The sequence below is a fragment of the Neltuma alba genome, unplaced genomic scaffold (genome assembly GCF_004799145.2).
Source record: "Neltuma alba isolate B1F8T4 unplaced genomic scaffold, ASM479914v2 tig00003883_pilon, whole genome shotgun sequence".
In the NCBI taxonomy this organism is placed as follows: domain Eukaryota; kingdom Viridiplantae; phylum Streptophyta; class Magnoliopsida; order Fabales; family Fabaceae; genus Neltuma; species Neltuma alba.
In genome coordinates, this window is record NW_021633466.1 from 15,570 (window position 1) to 35,729 (window position 20,160).

The window sequence follows — 20,160 nt, forward strand, 5'->3', positions numbered from 1 at the left end:
ATATATTTTAGTGGAGTAGAGGCTTTAAAAAAAAAAATTTAAAGAGGCAAGTATTAATAAATGAGAGCAAACCCATAATTTTCTATTGACTGAAAAGTTTTTGTACTATTAAACTATAAGTTGATTGATAGACTTTTGAATTTGCTCAAAAAAAAAGATAGACTTTTGAAAATCATTTCTAATTATAATAATGACGTAAATCTGATTCAGATTAGCTAAATTTGTTCGGACTTTATCAAATTATAGCTGCATTATAACTCATCCTCCGCCTTGACTCATGAAGGCGGAGGAAACAAAAAAAGGTTATTTGTTGACGTGGCCAAAATACTTTTTATGCTCCATGTAATACAAAAACATATAAATATATACTATGTCTTTAATATAAAAACTAATTTAATATTTAATTTTGTTTTAAATATAAGACACTAATATATTTTATTTTTCATATTCATATTTTTTTAAAATAATCATTATAGTTGTTGTACTGATATATTTGATTAAAAAATATTTTAAAAAAAATAATGCATATTTATTACAAATAACTAATTTAACTAATTTGTTTGATTTACGTAAATTAATCAACCGACTCTTAATATTAAGGAAGGATGTACTATTATTAACTTATGAAAACAAGTCTTCCCATATTTTGAGCCATTCGAAATACCCATGATACTCCTTTGATTTTTTTTTTATATTAATAAGATCTAATTTGAGATTATCTAATTATTAAAAACCTAACAATAATAAGCGTAATATTGGTATATAATATTTTAATTAAAATTAATTACGAGACTACCAACCATGTTTTAATTTGAGTTAGCGTTAGATAAAGTAAAGTTTATAAAAATGTTGACTTCATAATTGATTGTAATCATGATCTTAGATTTATAACTAATTTTGATATGTATAAGGGGTGTTTGAATTTTCCTTTTTTTCTTTTTTCTTTTTTTTTTTGGAGAAAACCGTGGTTTTAATTTTTCTTTTCAGTTCCACCCAGAATTTTTTTTTTCAAATTTATTCTTAAAATCATAGTTATAAATCAATTTTTTCCAAATATATTTTCTCGCTACTAATTGCCATAAGCCCAATGTTTTCTCTTGCTAAGGAAGGCTCAGGAAGATATGAAAGAAAAGCCGAGTGGGTTACTCGGAGACTCATGTTTAACTGCTAATAACGAGCCTAACCCTGACGGTCTGATAGGGATGACGATTAGCATCTAACGGAATGTTTCCTTTTTTATTTTCTTCTTCTTCTTCTTCTTCTTCTTTTTTGCGCTTGTTTTTAACACAAGTTGCATCCGCTTTTTGATTTGATTTGACGACATAACATAGCTGAAGGGTACGCGACGCCAAAACCAGAAGGCATAATCATTTTCATTGATCGTAGCGACATTACGGCAATCACCGGGTGCCCACAAAAACGCTGTTTAAGGCAGCTTTTATCTGTCGGTGTCCAAAAGCAAAGATCTTGAAGCAAGTGAACCAAATTGTCATTAAAAATGAAAAATTAAACCTTTTGCTCAATTCTGTCTGCGAAACGCCTAGGCTTGGGAATCAGCAGTGCAGTGCGGATCTTGGTAAAGGACCACACCAGTTTGGCTGCCTAAAGATTTACCCACTTTTGCTTGATTTATCCTACTTTGTGAGGAAGATTCCGTCGGTGTATATTACCCATGTTAGATCCTTCACTCACCCCATCATTATCCCGCCTCCGGTCTGCTCTTCGATGAGGTATTACCAGACACGGAGTTTTAGATTTCTCTTAGCATGGTCTTGCTGGCACTTGATTTTTTTTCGTGTTTAAACACCTCATTTTGGAAAATATTCTGTGAAACATTGCTGGTTTATTGATTCCTATGTCATTTCCATCTCTTCATTTCTCCTTCTGAACTTTGTAATTCACTTTTTCTTTCCCTTACTCGCGGCCAGAAGTGATGCAGTTCACTTTCTGAAGGTCGTTCGTATGTCTATGCTTTATCTTCATGTTTGTTATCTCAATTGATAATCCATAATGAGTTTTGAAGGGTGATTGCACCCCTTTCACTCTTTATTTTCTTTCCTATTTGGAAGTGGCATTTTCAATGAATGCCATGCCTTTCATACTCATAGAGTAGAATGACGGAATACACTTCCTCAGCTTCATATGGTAATATTGATTATAAAATATCATTATAGTAGTGATGCTGAATACATCCGTCTGCCAACTATTGGTTGTTCTAACTTGAGCACTTGAGTCTATGTAGTCAAGACTGTCAAATTTGATACATGCATAAACATTAATTACATAAGCATATAGGGACTTGTACATGTTTCAGTTTGGAAGTTGGATATGGTGATGCACTGGTGAGATGATTAGTTTTTGAGTTGCTTGTCATCCTCTTGTGGTGAAAGTGAAAACATGGAAATATTTTTGCAGATGACGCTGTCCACATCTGAATTGTGGGACTTGCTCTGCAATGGCGCAATATAGGAACAATGGTGAATTCTTCACTGATCATGGATCTCGGGTCTTTCGTCGAAATAGAAGGTTTGGTCGTTTTACTAAACAGAGACTTTCAGAATCGTCGTTACTTCTCACTGCACTACTGTCATTATCTTTGACAGCTTTTGGACTGAGAATGTTTTTTCTAGGTGAGGCTGGAGACTTGAAACGTGTAATGTGGAACATACATATAATGCTTATATGCTCTGTTATATATACATAAGTATAGACACATCAATTTATCACTTCCCTTATGCTTCTTGTTCCATTCCTCAGTAAAGTTTTGTTTTTGATTTCTCGTGTCTATATGATCATTAACTTGTATGGATAGAAAAATTATTGTTTTAACTGAGATTTTTGAAGGTTTTATAGAAATAGTATCAAATTGTAAGTGGTGTGTCAAAGAATTTTGCTTCTTATATTCATGGAATGGTTCCTCTACAGCTAAAATGGACTCCAAGCCCCCAATTTTGGACTCAAAGTCCCAAGTTTTCCACAAACTGAAAGAAGCAAGCTTAAAAGAAGCAATTTTGGCATCTGATGTCGGAAGGCCACCTAAAAGCAAGCATCGGAAGCAACGTAAGAGTCAATATCTTGCACTTCAATGAGTCAATATTATCATTATACTGGTATTTAAGTGCTGTACTTCCGCTATTCTATGATACCTTTTCACATGGATATTACGTTTGATTGTTCTGGTTCTGATTAGGTTTTGATTTATGAATTTAAATTTTACTGTGAATTATGGGATAGTGGTTATCTATGTCGTTGATAACTATGATTTAGTACTTTTGGTTTAGATGGAATTTATTCACATTATAACTGTGCAGTCTATATGTCTACGAGTAGGATTGGTACTTACTCGGTTTAGAGAAAGAACCTGGTGTCAATTTCTCTTTTCAGTGCCTCACCCATAGATGGCACTACTGTCATTATAAGGGTCACATGGCTTGCACATAATCCCCATTAGGGCTTACCTTAGCAACTGTTTCTGAGAATGTGTTGCAGCCGGGAGATGATGATATAGTGCTAGCATCCCTTGATTGCCATAAGATGTGAAAGGTGAACAAATTAGTGTCAAACCAATGGTTAAAACTTGCTAAAACTTTCTGAACTCAAAACTCAATGGAAACACTACTAAATAAGATTTGCCAAGGATCTGTTCCTTTCCTTTAATCTATGACTTAGCAGAGATTCAGCTAGTGGCCTCTTTATTAAATGTTTTTTTTAAAAAAAAAAAAAAAGAGACCTTTTGAGTTCTTGATTTGATGATAATAAATAACCGCTCATCCTTAAAATTTGTTGACCATCTTTTCAATTATTTATCAGCGCTGTCATTTGGATTTGTGCATTTTAATTCCATAATTAACTCAATTATTTTCATCCTATGCTTGTCCGTAATATCAATCTTGCAGATTTTCCTTGTGAAGTTGGGCTTCTGGAATCAGTAGATGCCATTCACGAGCCCAAGAATTACATTAACTACACCTGGTTTTCACTAGAATATATTAGTCAAGAAGATCAAGAGTCAGAAAATAATTTATTTGAACCTCGCTTTGGAGGACATCAGACTCTTGAGGAAAGAGAAAGATCATTTTATGGGGTAAACCAGACCCTTCATTGTGGTTTTATCAAGGGGAAAGGAGGATATTCAAGCACTGGATTTGATTTAGATGAAAGAGATAAGGCTTATATGAACAACTGTAAGGTTGCTGTTTCTTCGTGCATTTTTGGAAGCTCTGATTTTCTCAGGAGGCCTACAAGTAGATTGGTAATCCTGTCATCTATTTTCAATCTTTTCTTGATGTGGAGTATATAAGAATTTACAAGTATTGTTGGCCTGTGTTTTCTTTATGATATCGTCTTGCTAAAATTGTTTCTAGAAATAATAGTACTGAGGTGATTAAAATTTTGATCGAACCCAAGCTAGATAAGTGACAAGTATGTTGAAGATAATTAGCGGTCTGAATTTGGGCGTCTTTTGTGTCTTCACCTGCTCAGCAATATAAACTCCGCGGAGAAATATGCAATGGTGACAGAAAGACTAAGGTAAAGTAAAATTTAGAGGGAAAAAATACGAGAGGGAGCTGAGACCTCTCTTAAAACGAGAATTCATGCTCAAATATACCATTCGCTACACTGGATCGTCTATGATTTTTAGCATATTGGGTTTCATTTATGAACTATCCAATGACTAGCATCTTCACTGATTAGCATCATCTTTGAATATTCCCAGTTTAGTTTTGTTCATGATGATTTTGGTTGTTACTCTTTTTTCAAGATCTATGTATGTTGAATGGGTCTAATGTATGATAACATTAGCATGTTATGTGCTGAGGAATAGAAGTTATTTATCCACCTTGTTTTTGTGACTATAAGATGTTGAAAACTAATCATGTGTCTACTTTATAGTGTCAACTTTCAAGTGTCTGTAAATTACTTAGCATGAATTATGTATGCCTAATTGCTGCAGATCAGTCAATATTCAAAGGACAATGTTTGCTTTGTCATGTTTTTGGATGATCAAACTCTGTCCAAATTATCATCTGAAGGAAACAGTCCTGATGATAGAGGGTACATTGGCCTCTGGAAAATAGTTGTTGTAAAAAACTTGCCATATGAGGACATGCGGAGAACTGGCAAGGTGCCAAAATTTTTATCACATCGCCTGTTCCCAAATTCTAGGTAGTTCTTGCAATTTGTTGTAGCATCCTGGTTTCTTGGCTATCCATTCCTCAATCTAATGTTTATTTAAAATCCTTGATTGTTAGGTACTCAATTTGGCTTGACAGCAAGATGCGACTTAATGCTGATCCATTGCTGATTATTGAATACTTTTTGTGGCGGAGGAAGGCCGAATACGCCATCTCAAATCATTATGATCGCCACTGTGTGTGGGAGGAGGTACTCCAAAATAAACGCTTGAATAAGTATGACCATGCGGCAATTGATGAACAGTTTAACTTCTACCAATCTGATGGTCTCTCAAAGTTTGATCCTTTAGCTTCTAATAATCCTCTTCCAAGTTGTAGGTCTCCTTGGTATCTTTGTTTACTATGGAATTTTTGTTGGGTCGTGTGATTGGTTATGTGGTTCAAATGTTTGTCTTTCACCTTGCAGATGTTCCTGAGGGTTCCTTGATAGTCAGGGCGCATACACCAATGTCTAATTTATTTTCATGCCTCTGGTTCAATGAAGTGGATCGATTTACATCCCGTGATCAACTAAGCTTTGCATATACTTATTTAAAACTCAGGCGAATGAATCCTGATAGGCCATTTCACTTGTACATGTTCAAGGTAGGCCGTTCTTTATTTTATATTTTTCTTGTTCATTGTTTATTCTGCACGCATTCTGTAATCTCCCTCCGAGGCCATATTAGTTGGTGGCTTTTGGTCTGCAATGACAAGGACACAAGTCCTACTTGGGCGCTACTTGACAAATAACCTTGCTCTTGTATATAACTGCTGGTAACATTTTGAAAAGCTTGCTTGGTTAAAACCCTCCTGATGAGTCTTGCATCCCAACAGACTTGTAATATATATACTCCTCCGGTCTTAAATATAAGACTCATTTTGTAGTGTAAATTACACTACAAAATGGGTCTTATATTTGGGACCGGAGGAGTATAATTTTTTTTTTTTGTGAACAGACTTGTAATGTTTTTCATCAGTTCTACTTAACTCTCATCATTTCTGCGTTGTTACGTATAAATTTATAATATATATTAAATAAATGGGATAATTTGTATAAATTTCATAAATTTTTGCAGGATTGTGAACGCAGAGCATTGGTGAAGCTATTCCGGCACCGGCTTCTTCCATCTTAACCAGACTGCTTGATCAGTTTAACCTCTGCAAGGTTGCCTTTTGTGGCTGCTTTAATCCTGTAATCCTGAGTGTGACCCTTACCTTCTTTAATGCCCCATTATTTTTAAGGATTAAACTTAGATGTAATTCCTTGTATCCTGTCCTTCAGGATCTCAAATTAAAACATGACATTCAGAGTTTTTGAAACTTAATATGACACTTGTCATCAAAGACTCGTACATTTGTTAGTTGTAGCTAGAGAGCCTATCGGCAAGTATACAAGGAACTGCATCTAAGAGTAACCCTTAATGGACCATTTAGGATGGTGTTTGCAAGAATTTCTCTGCCTTCGTTTATATTAATTGGGGATTTGATCAAGATTAATTAACGCATACCTGAGCTCCTGACATGATGTATCTGATGTGAGCAGGGATTCACACTGAAGGCAGAATGTATTTTATCATATTTGGCTTCGTTTCAGCTCTGATTCGTCAAAATTGACGTATGATTAAAGCTTGGACAAAACACTACATTTCTTCTTCGGAAGTGGACTGTTTATTCTCCTTGTAACCAATGTTGATGGTGGTTGCTGCTGCTGTATGATGAAGAGAAAGATGATGAAGGTTTTGATTTCCCAGCTTCCTCACGTTCGCTAAGTAGGCGTGAAGTGGAGATTTTTGCTAACTTTTTTTTAATTGATTTGTTTACATTTTCAAATTTGGGTAAGCACTGACATGTCACTGGTCCTCTGTTCTGCCCCGGAAAAGTTTAGAGTGGTTAGCAGGACTAAATATCTGTAAATTGTTCTTTTTCAGTGGATGTACTGTTTTTTTAATAGGTCTTTTTAACTTGACCAGCTACTGAAATATTTTATTTTATTTTTAAAATTATTTGTTAAGTACATCATAGAGGGGATGTTTTAATAACTCTGTTTATCTATTTAATTTGCGCGTAGACCTTCAGTTGGATTTTAAGTTGAAAATACCCAAGCATGACAATTGAAAAATCTCGCTTTTATAATTATAATGAACCTAATTTCATGGGAAATTCTGTGTTCTACAGAGCATCTTGGGACAGTCCATGTTATTGCCAATAAATATTTGGCATAAATTAAGGAAGCTATACAGCATGTGTGGCACTAGAATGTGGGTTCAATCCACCTTCAAGCATTAGCTTGTAATTCAAACAAGTTAATAATTATGAGTGTTTTCTTTATAAAAACTTACAAGTCAATAGTTGATGCGGTTCAATAGTTTATAATTAATTCCAAAGCAGGAAAATTCACTTATTTATTGGGCACCGACTTTCCAAACTGTAAAGGGGCTTTTCTCTTCAGGGAAGCAACTGGGGAGATAATGTTTACTGATTTGGATCCGGATTCCTGTAAGCTCAAAGCAATGAAGCATAAATAACCTAAATTACAGTGACATGAATTTGAAGATATAGTTGTTGCAAACGTCCCTTCCTATGAATTCGTGTTATAATCAAGCGGCAACTTTTTTCTTGGCCAGAATTTATATTACTCCTCCAGCCCTTAATATAATACTTATTTAACTAATTTGATTAAAATAAAAAAATTAGATAAGTTAGTTAATTATAAAAAATATAACATATTTTTTCTAAAACCACAATCATTTTTCTAATATCTTTTTCCCCTCACTTGCTTGATTATGGTTGATGAAGTATTTACATGGATAATTTAGAAAAAATTAATAAATATGATAAATAAGTCTTATATTTAGGATCAAAACTAACTTAACAATTAGGTCATATATTAAGGATCGGAGGAGTAGAATTTATCATAGGAATAATCCAGCAGCAACTTTTTTTCCTGGCCAGAAATCAAGCAGCAAAATTTGAATGAGGAGGCAAAATTATCCCTTGCTGGGGCAAAATTAACTACAGGAACCAGTAATTTAGGATTTTTTTTTTTTGGCAAAAAAAGCTCCAAGCTGTTGTAGAAATATGCCGAAGACAACCACATAGAATTTGACGTCAAAACATTTTAGTGGAGCCGATGGGGACTAGCCTGGTGAGATGCTCTCCCGGTAACGCATTATTCAGAGCTCTCAAACCTCCGAATTCAAAGCTTTTTGGATTTTCTTCGATGTCGGTTCGCTACGGTCAGCTACATTTCAACTACTCGTACCCATCGTTTTCACTTAACCAAAACATGATTTTTTTTTTTCCCCCATCCGGGTACAGAAATAGATTACTTGTTGATCAATAGGAAGTGGTTCATTCGCTTACTGCGGGAGTGTAACATGTTCTGGCCATTCTTGCTCAAGTTTCTCTGTTTGTCTCTGTTTCTGCTCAAATTTTGATCGTAGATGGATCGAATTCTCGTGGGAGGGCATATGATGCTTTGCTTTTGGACGCTGGAGGTACCCTTTTGCAATTGGCAAAGCCAGTTGAGGAGACTTACTCTGCAATTGGAAGAAAATATGGTTAGTTTGCGATCGTTGATTTATAAATTCACTCAGCAACTACCAATAAAAGGCCATAATTATCTTAATGCTGCGTCTCTTTTACTCAAAAAAAGAAAAGGAATGAAAATAACTAGCTTCATTCCCAATCTGCTATTTGCTATCTACTATCTATGTCTTATTACAATAAAGTCAAGCCAAGTTATGTGGCTTCGCTTGGCGTGTGAATAGTATTTTTTGGATGGCATAATTTGGTTGTTTGTATTTAATTATTTTGGTGATTTGAATTTGAATTATTTGCAGTCAAATTTGAATTGGAAAGTAAAGTTTATGGCTAGACTATTGTAGTAGAGTTCTTTAGATCTTAACGTATCTGTGCAACGTACGGTGGTCATTTTTAGTTTTCGAAAGTCATGGGCTTCCCATATGAATCCCTAAGTTACATTGCTCCAGTGAATCAAGTGAGTTAACTTAAAAATGTACTTTGTATGACTCTCACTTGTTAATACGTGGCTTGGAGTCATGAATATACCTGATAGCTTTCTGTCAACATTTTTAAGGTTTGACTGTGACACCAGCTGAGATAAAGCAAGGGTTTAGGAGAGCATTTGCTGCCCCTTGGCCTGAAAAGCTACGTTACCAGGTTTGTGCTCTGTGCGTGATAATCTGTCTGTGTGTGTGTGTACTTTACAATGATGCTCTGTATTTACTTGACCTTTATTCAAAGCTCATTCACACCTTTGGAGATGCCACTTTTCTTTTCTGGATGAGATTGCTTCCGATCATCTAATGGTTATTTGGAAACCGTGAGGACAGTGTTATATAGAGTGTACATAGTTCTAGTCTCTATGCCTCCAGCGGTTAGATAAAGTTTTGGTGACCTTGTACTTAGCACATATGACTTTCTATAATGACATATTTGGTTTGCTAGAGACCAGTTTTGTGCAAAAGGATTCTAATTGTTCCATAATGAAAAATTTTTCTTTCATTGAAACACTACCGTGGTACTTATCTATGTTTACAAATTGACTTGCTTATGCGTAACTTCTGTGTCACTTTTGCAGTCAATTTTCTACTGTATCTATTTCATGATTATTGATGTCAGATGGTTTACCTAGTAGATTTCTTTCATAAACATATAATCTAGTCCAGAGATTGATCTCTTTTCTTCAAGATACGTAATATACATAAACAGAAAAGCAGCATGTAAAGGGTGCTTAATGCCGGTTTTCTTCAAGATACAGCAGTAACAGATTTTTAAGTTGTATTCATTACAGGGAGACGGGAGGCCATTTTGGAAGCTTGTGGTTTCTGAAGCCACGGGTTGTGCTGATGAAGATTATTTTGAGGAAGTTTATGAGGTAACCCTTCTCATGAGCATACCGTTCTTTTCCAACTCTTGATGGCTCTCAAGCGAACTGCTTGTATCTGAACTTCTAAGTAATGTTCTTGTCAGTACTATGCAAATGGTCATGCGTGGCATCTTCCAGATGGAGCTTATGAAACAATTTCCCTTCTCAAGGATTCAGGAGGTCAAATGAATTACACATATTTCTTTATCCTAGACCACTAAAATTATGTGCCCTGACTTATCTAAGTTCTTTGGAGTTCGACATTTGTTCTTTCTAACATGAAAAGCAGTGACACAGTTAAGATGGCCGTTGTTTCCAATTTTGACACTCGATTGAGGAAGCTATTGAAGGATCTTAGTGTATTAAATCTGTGAGCATCGATAATTTCTTGAACATGTTATTACTTAGCTTTGTTGCATTCTTGAACATTTGGATGACATTGACATAGCTGAGGAGATTTTTTCTTGTCAAACCTCTAAGTTTTCAGAAATCCATGTTGTGCATGAACCTCTCTTGGTGTTTATCCATATAAAATTTTGGTTTTTATCTTAGGTTTGATGCTATTATTATATCATCAGAAGTTGGATATGAAAAGCCAGATCCAAGAATATTTGAAGCTGCTTTAGGTATGTATGGTCTTCATGTATCAAGTAGATACTGGTCGTATTTTCACCTGTTAATTTATCACCACTTTTGTAAATTATTTTGTTCCACATTTCCACTCATCTCTGTCTTGCTTAACTTCTATTGCCTAAAGTGTAAAACGGTAAATATAGGAGATACTCTAGAATAAAATTATGATTATAACAAAATCAATAATCTATATATATATATATATATATATATATATATATTACAAAGTTACATTTGGAATACTAGAGGATGAGGAAGACTTGAAGAAATATTGTCTTGAACTATTTTTTGTATCATATGGATCAAAACCGATTTTAGAAAATCACTTCTGCAAGAATGCTGCAAGCATGTTAGTTTAATTAATTCTAACGAAAAGTGGCACTGTTCACTGCATTGCTACATCTAGTCCCACAATGATGCTAGAATTTGTTGAATTTTTTGTCACAAGTTTTTTGCCTTTTACTAGATCAAGTTGAAGTAGAGGCAAGCAGAGCCTTACACATAGGAGATGATAAAAAAGCAGATAAATTAGGGGCCAATGCAGTTGGAATAGATTGTTGGTAAGAGCTTTCTTGTCTAATGCTGATACCTCCTCTCTTGGACTGATAGAAATATCTCAATGTCTGTTCACTGCATGTATGCTTTTTTTTTTTTTTGGGGGGGGGGGGGGGGAGTTCTTTAACGTCTGCATTTATTTGTTGGCTGAGATTTGAGTACATTGCTATCTTCTAAAAAGCATTTTATGCTCATCTGTGAAAAGCAGGTTATGGGGAACTGATGTGAAGACATTCTCTGATATAAAAATCCGCATTCTCAATTTGGAGTCATAGTTTTCAACCATAGAAGCAATCTTGGGAGTTTTGTATTAGGTCGTGTTAGTGATGTTATCTATCCTCTTGAATTTCTTATCTATGTTGCAATGATGCCATGAAATAATTGCTGCTTAAGTTTTCCTAAATAATATGGTGTAACTATTATAATTGTGTTCATAATGAACAGCAGCCAAATGAACCCCTTTGTCTGATAGCAGAAATCGCTTATTCCGCTTTTAAAGCAGCCATGCAGCCAAATTTGCAATGCTAAGCACATGGGAAATTCTCCACAAGTAAAAATTGCTCTTCCTTTGAAAGTAACATTACTTTTACTGGGTCATTGGGCTTTAGATAAAATCATTCATTCTCCCACGTCAGTTACATAGAAAACTACACACAGAACTGAAGCTGTGAGAGAGATCATCCCGTATCATGGGAGTTTAGTTATCTGATAGTAAAATTTTTTTACGGAGTAATTGTACAAGAAAATTTGTTAGATGATTTCCATCCCTTGTAACCTTATAAGGGACGGGGCAAATGTATTTATGGGCGATTTAATTGAGCATACTAAATATTTATATGTAAACATGCATCAATACACAACATATAGGCTAGTACATTAATGATGAGTATATATTTTAGACGTGGCTTTTGATGGAGTTACTATATCCGCTTTGGGCATCATAATACCTAGACCACAGCATGACACCTCCATATTTTGCTGAAGCCTTAATTTTTGGTAGCACAGTGGAAGTAAGATCAGATGCAGGAATGAAGCCACTGCCTGCAGCCTCAGGAGAAGCTGGCAGCCCCAGGAATATCTTGTTAGCTGGAATGTCTGATGTCCACTGCTTCCATGCATCATCGAGATTGGTGATTCCTGAACTGTACTGGCAGGGTGGGTTGTTGTAGAACTGGACCCAAACATAATCAAAAAGACCCGTCTTGAGGGCATTTCCTATCCAAGCATCAGGAAATGGGCATTGAGGTGCTGCAGTTATGTAAACTTTTCTCCCCTGATTGCCATAGCTTTTAAGGTACCTCGCAAGATCTCCCCAGTAGTGGTTTGATCCTCCTTCAATGTCGAAGTCAATCCCATCGAGAACAGCAGGACCCAGTGGACGAGAAGAAGACTGTCCTCCTAAGAAGTTGTTCCAAAGGTAAGTGGCTACATGTTGTGCATCTTGAGGGGACGCAAGTGAGTAGCTACCAGCGCCTCCTCCTAAAGACAGCAACACCTTGATGCCTTTGGCTTGACAGGATTTGATGTCAGAGCTCAAGGCAGTGCAGCCATTACTGTAGGGATCACAATGACCGGCCAAGTTTATCATCGGGGTTTGGCCATTCCCAAAAGTTGGTAAGAAGGCCAAAATCAAATACTCATAGTTGCCAGTGGCACAAGCCTTAGCCAATGTGCCCTCATTACCATTCTGGCCCCAGTAGATTGCTATGCTTCCTGCATTGGATCTAGTTGCTAGTGCTAACACGATGAAGGAGAAGACAGAGATTGAGATTGACAACTTTTTGGATGCCATTGCAAAGTAATAAGCAATATCTAATGAATTGCCTCTTGTGCAGCTTCCTATGCCAAACACCATGGTAAAGGATGCCTTTTATAGCAGAAGCTTGTCTCTGGTTCTACAAATTTGTGCTGATTATTCACAAAGAACGTTGCTTGGCAAACACTTTGTCTGTGGCCTCATGATTAAAACGCAGCGTACAATTTTCCTACATTGACATCTTCTCTGTCGGTTTCTCTGTGACTCTAGTATTGCTGCTTCTATGGAGTTCTTTTCCTTTATTCCAAGCAAAACTGTGTACAGCAGCGGTCAATTGTGTCGCAGTGATAGCTGGTTATCATGGAAGAATTATCACTGTTGGACCCCGTCATTTTTTCTCAAAAAAACCGAAAATGAAAAGAAATGGACATTAGGTTGATAGGTTATGCAGGTAATAAGCTCATCTCAAATGTGATAAACAATGAAACCTATGGAGCTTTCAAAATGCAATTTTTAACCTGCCTAATAGGGTGGTTCACTGCCGATCTCCAGAAACGAACAAGTATTGAGCAGATAATTGAAGTACTTGTAAATGCTCTACACAAATCAGTTCATTCTCCCACATTCATCCAATGCATAGAATGCTGCTCACAAGAATTGAAGCTTCGAGAGAGATCATCCTCTATTATGCGAGTTTAGTTAGTCGATGGTAGAAGCTGTGAGAAATAATAGTATCAGAATATTTGTGAAATATAACTGTATTCAGTCACCATATTTAAGTTTGATCTCTTACATTTTCACACAGAGTGATTTAAAAATACGTGACTGTATGGAAAGTTTAAATTTCATAATTACATTTGTTACCTTTCTGTTCGTTAACACCTTTTGACACATCGTCAACATTTATTTTTGTGTAAAAAAAAAATCTGAAATAGTCTTCTGTCGAGCAATTAACGCGAGCAAGTCAAGTCTGAGGATGTGAACTGGACCGTGGCTTAAAAATGATCTCAACTTTGGCCCCCAGAAAAAAATTGACCACCATACCATTCAGTTTATCGTTTTGGGTGAAAACATGCTATTTGGTTCAGAATTAATATATGTTCTACCATTTCCAATCATTATTGGATCAAATGGATGCATGGGACTCAAAATTAGAGGATTCGAATTTTGGTAATGAAAAAAAAAAATAGAAGAGCTACTTTCATATAGTAGTGCTTGACTGCTTGAATATGAATTTATAATATTCAATATTAGACAATTCACAAACAATTATATACTTTGATCTTATACATGCGTACCAGCAAGGTGGGTTGGATTTTTTGTTTTTTTCCTTTAATACATTGGAAAATTAAAAGACTAGAGGCAAAAAAAAAAAAAAAGCCCAGAAACAGCTACGTTATTCAATTCTCGCCCGCGAGAAGGCTGGCCGATTCCTTGGAGAGAACTTGTTAGTGAGCAGACTATTATTTTCCCCCCTAATCTAGTGGATGAAGCTTGCCGACAATAAGTTGTGTTAATATCAAATTTGTGCAACGTGGCTTGGCAGTCGCTTTGGTTCCTGTCTTCGTGGTTAAAACGCAGTCGTTGACGATGACAGGAGGAGGATAGAGTACAATCTGGCATTTACATCTTCTTTGTCTGTTGTTATCTCTGTTACAGAGGTCAATTGTTATTAAGGGACACGAGTTTTCCGACTTGAAGAATTTGTCCTTGTGGGATTAGGCGACTTTCCGAGACAAAGAAATTAAAGAATCATCTTTTTCTTTTGGAAAAAAAATTACGTTTTGTATATTATACCTGCATTGTAACTTTTTTCCATGTTTTCAAAAAAATTGTTTATAAAAGACTTGTCCAAAGAGAGTGTGACCATCCTAAATGAGTATTTGGATAAAAACCAAATCATAGTTTCAGAAGTGATTTTACAGTCTACAAAATAAATATGTGAAGGAATTTATCTCGATTTGCGAAAAAAAACTTCTGAAAAGTTTTTCAGGCCCCCTTAATAGGGGGTTCTAAAGAGCTACTAGAGAAGCTGAAAATAGTAAGCCCTTTGCATTGGATTGGATCGGTGAAAACCTCCTAGCTTCGAGCAGCAAAGTTGTCAAGGAAAGACATACGAGGATTCCTCAAATAGAGCATGGACATTAGTTTGTTAATTTATGCAGATTACAAGCTCTCAAATACAAAACCCGACACACAACAATATGATGTACATTGAAAATCAATGGAGCTTTTCAAATGCAACATTCACCCGCGGTGCTAAGATACAGCATAATGGCTCACCGCTAGTCTTCAGGAACTGAACAAGCTTTGGAACCACATCTAGGCAAGATACCGATAAAACCTTCTGTCGCCCTCATCACGCTCCAAAAATTCACGCTCAATGAGGGACTCAATCCTTTTCTTAACCTCTGTCGGATTTGCCAAGAATCGCGATTGCAACTGCTTTGTGACCTCTGCTACTAGATTGTTATGATCAAGGAACTTCCTTGACTTCATGATCCTCACTATTGCAGCTTCAATCTGAGGCTTCCTGTCCTCCTCCACTCTCTGTCGTGTTTCTAACTTTTCTGGTTCTGATTCCTTTTGTGCTACTACCGTTCCTATTTTTACCTTGTATAATTTGCTACTGAACTTGTCATTAACAAAGAATGAATCATTCTCTGCAACATCTTTACCCATAGGCTCCTTCCTGAGGACATTTCTGCCCTTCACCAAAGCCAATGATTGTAGGCACCTCTTCAGATCTGAAGCAGGAATCTGTGTTGCTTGCTCAATCTCCTTGTAGCTAAGTCTATCTGTATCGTTGAACACCATGAGGACACACATTTGATAAGTGGAGACATGTAACTCATGCTTCTGGCCATTTCCAAAGGTTGCTTTTATGTCTGCAGATCCCATATTTGTTTGCCAGGACAATCTCCTGCCGGTATGAGTACCAAGGTAATATGACCGAAACTTCTCACAAAGTGCTGACACCTCAGCCGGCAGATTGCATGGAGCACTGGGCTGAGTAGGCCAAGATCCTGTTGTCAGAACCTGAACAGTCAGTGTAGGTCCATCTCCAAGCTCAGGGTGGCTTGAGTTAAAACCTTGCATCGTGTCCTCTGAAGTTTTCATGTCCATAAACATGCCTTCTAATTTAGAGGTGAATTGGTAACCACATTCCGTCTTGAGCTTAACCAAGAGGCTTCTCTCAGCATCATCAGAAACTGTTTTTCCAGACAAGAGTCGCTTTGCCAGATGTTGCTTGTAATACTTTTCAAAAACATCTTTTTCCTGCAAATATCGAAACAACATCATCACCTTGTCAAGAATAATCTCTACATCATCTTCACTAACACCCTTAAGACCTTTACGAAGTTTATCATCTACAAATAGTGAAATAAACTCCGGAGAACGCTGATTCAAGTTAATGAAGTATTCAAATGAAGAATTCAAAGCATTCTGAAAAGATTTGTCATTGTTAAATGACAGGTTAATAATCTTGTCATATTTATCTTTCTCATCCAAAAGCCTATTCACGAACTCTACAGGATCCTTCAACCTTTCTGGATCAGTAACAAGCACTTTGCCAGATTCTCTGATATGAGAAGTCATCACTTCTCGAATTTTTGAAAGACCTTCAGGAACACGACGAAACAAATTATACATTCTACCCAGATCTTCATATTTATCATCACAAAGCATATTTACTAACCCAGAATTCTCCATATTGATTAATCTCAGCATGTGATCTTCAATCATCTCCTTCTCCACCACATTTGTTATCTTCTTTTCAGTCCTGGAATCCAAGTAATGGTTCACCCTGTCAATTTCCTCATTCAGTCGCTTCTCAGCTTTTTTCAGATATTCCCCACAGTCACAGCACTCAATGAATTTCTGGGATTCTACCCTATAAAACTCAGCGGACACTCGAAGAAAATGAGCCTCAAATTCTTGTGTATAGACAGATGGACCCAAATCCAATAGCATCTTTATTATATTCCTAGTTAGCCCTCTATCAATAACTTCACCAGTGCGTTCTCTTTGTACAAATTCCAAAAGTAAAGTCAATAGCCGGGTCCTGATCTGGCTGGAGTAAATAACATTTTCTCTCCATAGATTCAGCCCAAGCTCATGAACAGGGGTCTTATGTGTGCTTGGGATGTAAGTTCTATCCATATACATTAGTATGTCTCTAATCATTTGCAATGCCCTATTATGATCACTCCATTTTCTGTTGAGTTCCTCCAGAAAGGATTCACCTTGAGCTGCTTCAACAGAATTGGCTATATCTTTGAGATGTGCAGTCATGGTTGTGACCAGTCCAGAGTAAAGCCTTTCACCAAATTTGTGAAGCACCATATTGTATGCATTTCTGAATCCACACAGAAACAGAGGTGAAAAGTTTAGAGGCATGATATATAATTTTTCCCTCGGGAAAGAATAGGACAAGACATAAAATCCTTTCGATGGGCACATATCCCACAAGAAAATCCGTTAGTTCAGTGTATGTTATTTAAATAACAAGTCATTAGCTGAGTAGAAGTATAAAGTATAAACCATTACTCTAATAAATATCCAACTACAGCTGACAAATCTGCTAATAAAACTATCCTTTTCAGAACTCAGAAGAAGCAGAAGTTTCATTGCATGCAAAGAGAAAGTCAATAGATTCAGTACCCATTGTGTTCCACAAGAACATTTCCATTAAGAGGCCCAACCTTGAAACATTAATGTGGACTCTTATCAATGATGTATATCAGAATCCCTCATAATATCCTCACAAGTAAATAGTTATCCAATACAGAATTTCAACTAAGCAATCCCTGCATAGTTCAGGGTTTCAACCCTCCCAGTTTCTAAACTCACAGTTTTTTCTCTCTCCAAGCTATGTTAAAATTTGTGAAAAGAAGCGCAACTCAATCTATTAAGATATCATAAGAACTCAAAACAGTGCAAAAAAATTGAAACAGATGAAGACAGTCTGGGTTCAGATACCGAGCAACTCCAACGATTTAAGAAATAGAACAGCATAGAAGCTGATCCACAACTCAAAAAAAATTGAGCATCTTATAATCTCGAAAAGAAAAAAGAGCTCCAGTTATAATCTCGAAAAGAAAAAAGAGCTCCATCATATATTCAATTAACTCGTCCATAAACACATTCCTAGACATAGGAGACACCTTATCTCACACAATGCACATACCATGAAAAGTTGACCAGAAGGAACTACAAGAAGGATAATAAATTTGTTTTTACGATCCACTTTGTACAGTTCAGATACCTTAAATACTCTGAGCAGTGCAATACTAAATAACAGATTCTCAAACAATGTAAATAACTGCACAGGCCAATAATAAGCTGTGTCGGCATTCAAAATTGACGAGTTATTTTACTGAGTACAACCGCAAGTTCGAAGCTTATCAAGATGATACAGCCGACTCGTCCACCAAGAGATCAGAAAGATCACATCACACGAAGAAAACAATTTTCCCAGAGAGGAAGGCAAACGCAAGATTAATGGCAGCCGATGGAAATCACGAGAAAGAAAGGAGACCTGTAGAGCTCTTCGAAACTGAGACCACTAGCGTTGTGATTGTATATCTCATTAATCGCGTGCTCCAGAATCTTCCAGGTCTTATCAGCGTATTTCGGATCCATCACGACCCGGTGCTTAAACGCCTCTATCTGAAAATTTCTTTTCTTCTGATTACTCATCTTCCCCTTCAAATGAAAAGTACACAGGCAAAATCTGAAAGTCAAAGTATCTTCGATCCAGAAGTTTCAGGTTGAAGAAACGATGGAGATTGATGATGTCGGAGCAAAGATTGGCAAAAACATCAATCTCTTTTTCTTCTTTTAAAGCCGGTGAAAGGTGATTAATCGTTGGAGGGAATCGAAGTGATTGGATTGGCAAGAAAATTTACGTTCAATTGGATTTGAAATGTTGAGCCAAAAAAAAAACAGAAAAGATAAAAGATCAAAAAAGATAATAGTAATAACGAAGGTTAATTAGAAGGAGGACTGCTTCCCAGGCACCGGACGGCGGAGAGTTTGGTTGGCTGTTCCCAATCTGAAACATTTCAAAGTTCCATCATTTAAAGTATAGTTCAGATTTTTTCTCTCTTCAACCTTAATCATATTCAAATATTATCAAAATTAATTAAAGTAATTGTTCTTATGGAATTTTTAGAAAAATAAAAAGTTTCTCATCACCAATCTTGTTAAGAAAAAATCGACTACTTCCTTCATACAAAAGATTGGCTGTTAATTTTATATATTCTACCACCCCATCTTTTCAATATAAAACTTAATTAACTAATTTAAAAATATTAAAATATTATTTAATTATATCACATATTTTATGATTTCTTTAAAATACTTCTTTGTATTATTAAATTATATATCAACTTATTAATCACATATCTTTTTTAATACAAACACCATGCCAACACACCGTATGGGAGAAAACTAAATTGTTAAACACATGAAATTATCAATTATGACTAGGATTAAGCCAGCTGCTCCATTAAGCTCATTTATCCAATTTATTTTAAATGTAAAATTAATTAAAGAATTTATCTTGCTACTGATGATAAGATCTCAATTTTTTTTATTTATCACTTCATTCTTTTTGTCAAAACATTTACATTGATTGCATACAATATAACTAATATAACTAATTTTGTTATTACTAGATGTTGCATAACTCTTATAACTTGAGGTAGTCTTTTTTTTTTTAAAAAATATATTTTGCATAATACTAGTCATTTTTTCTGTTGATGAAGAACAATTTTTAGATTTTAAATAATTTTTTTAAAAAAAAGTAGGATCAAGCCAACTTCAATCCAAACCCAACAAGCACTAAGTTGGGTAGGCATGCTCATTGTAGTGGGCATGGAGTTAGGGTGAAGCCCAATTCCTACATATTCCATCTCCTCATAATGCCTTGCTGGAATTTCTAGATTATAAGAGCGCAGAGCGTAGAGATAAATGGAATTAAGAGCACAGGTTATTAGATTATCTATTTAATCTTTGGTTTGTGATCCTATGTTTTGCATCCTAACACCTTCATATGCCACCAACCCAGCTTGGATGCTCTTCAAACTCGTCAAATCCAAACTATTCATATCTAATTTGGATAGTTCAAACTTAAAATATTT

General features: G+C 35.9%; 4 protein-coding genes across 6 annotated transcripts; 2 read left to right on the top strand and 2 right to left on the bottom strand.

Annotated features, from left to right (window-relative positions):
- Nucleotides 1-1,129: 1,129 nt before the first annotated feature.
- On the top strand, nt 1,130-7,041 carry LOC114742771 (uncharacterized). 2 transcript variants are annotated; one of them, XM_028930988.1, is made up of 9 exons: nt 1,130-1,730; nt 2,416-2,630; nt 2,926-3,060; nt 3,897-4,252; nt 4,955-5,166; nt 5,253-5,509; nt 5,602-5,780; nt 6,254-6,342; nt 6,721-7,041. In XM_028930988.1, the coding sequence occupies exons 2-8, from the start codon at nt 2,456-2,458 to the stop codon at nt 6,308-6,310; spliced, it is 1,371 nt and encodes a 456-aa protein (XP_028786821.1). In that variant the 5' UTR covers nt 1,130-1,730; nt 2,416-2,455; the 3' UTR covers nt 6,311-6,342; nt 6,721-7,041. The 2 variants fall into 2 exon arrangements, with proteins under 2 accessions (XP_028786821.1, XP_028786822.1); XM_028930989.1 differs by having other exon boundaries at nt 2,416-2,526.
- A 1,233-nt stretch (nt 7,042-8,274) lies between these two features.
- LOC114742770 (haloacid dehalogenase-like hydrolase domain-containing protein 3) lies at nt 8,275-11,757 on the top strand. 2 transcript variants are annotated; one of them, XM_028930987.1, is made up of 9 exons: nt 8,275-8,413; nt 8,621-8,737; nt 9,277-9,359; nt 9,994-10,077; nt 10,173-10,248; nt 10,366-10,438; nt 10,621-10,694; nt 11,168-11,261; nt 11,465-11,757. In XM_028930987.1, the coding sequence occupies exons 1-9, from the start codon at nt 8,308-8,310 to the stop codon at nt 11,529-11,531; spliced, it is 774 nt and encodes a 257-aa protein (XP_028786820.1). In that variant the 5' UTR covers nt 8,275-8,307; the 3' UTR covers nt 11,532-11,757. The 2 variants fall into 2 exon arrangements, with proteins under 2 accessions (XP_028786820.1, XP_028786819.1); XM_028930986.1 differs by having other exon boundaries at nt 11,462-11,730.
- On the bottom strand, nt 11,603-13,826 carry LOC114742768 (acidic endochitinase-like). The gene has a single exon (XM_028930985.1). The coding sequence runs from the start codon at nt 13,109-13,111 to the stop codon at nt 12,152-12,154; it is 960 nt and encodes a 319-aa protein (XP_028786818.1). The 5' UTR covers nt 13,112-13,826; the 3' UTR covers nt 11,603-12,151.
- Nucleotides 13,827-15,042: 1,216 nt separating this feature from the next.
- On the bottom strand, nt 15,043-19,030 carry LOC114742774 (cullin-3A-like). The gene is made up of 2 exons (XM_028930993.1): nt 18,555-19,030; nt 15,043-17,372 (listed from the first exon to the last, which is right to left on the bottom strand). Exons 1-2 carry the CDS (start codon nt 18,713-18,715, stop codon nt 15,335-15,337), a joined length of 2,199 nt encoding a protein of 732 aa, XP_028786826.1. The 5' UTR covers nt 18,716-19,030; the 3' UTR covers nt 15,043-15,334.
- Between the last annotated feature and the right edge of the window lie 1,130 nt (nt 19,031-20,160).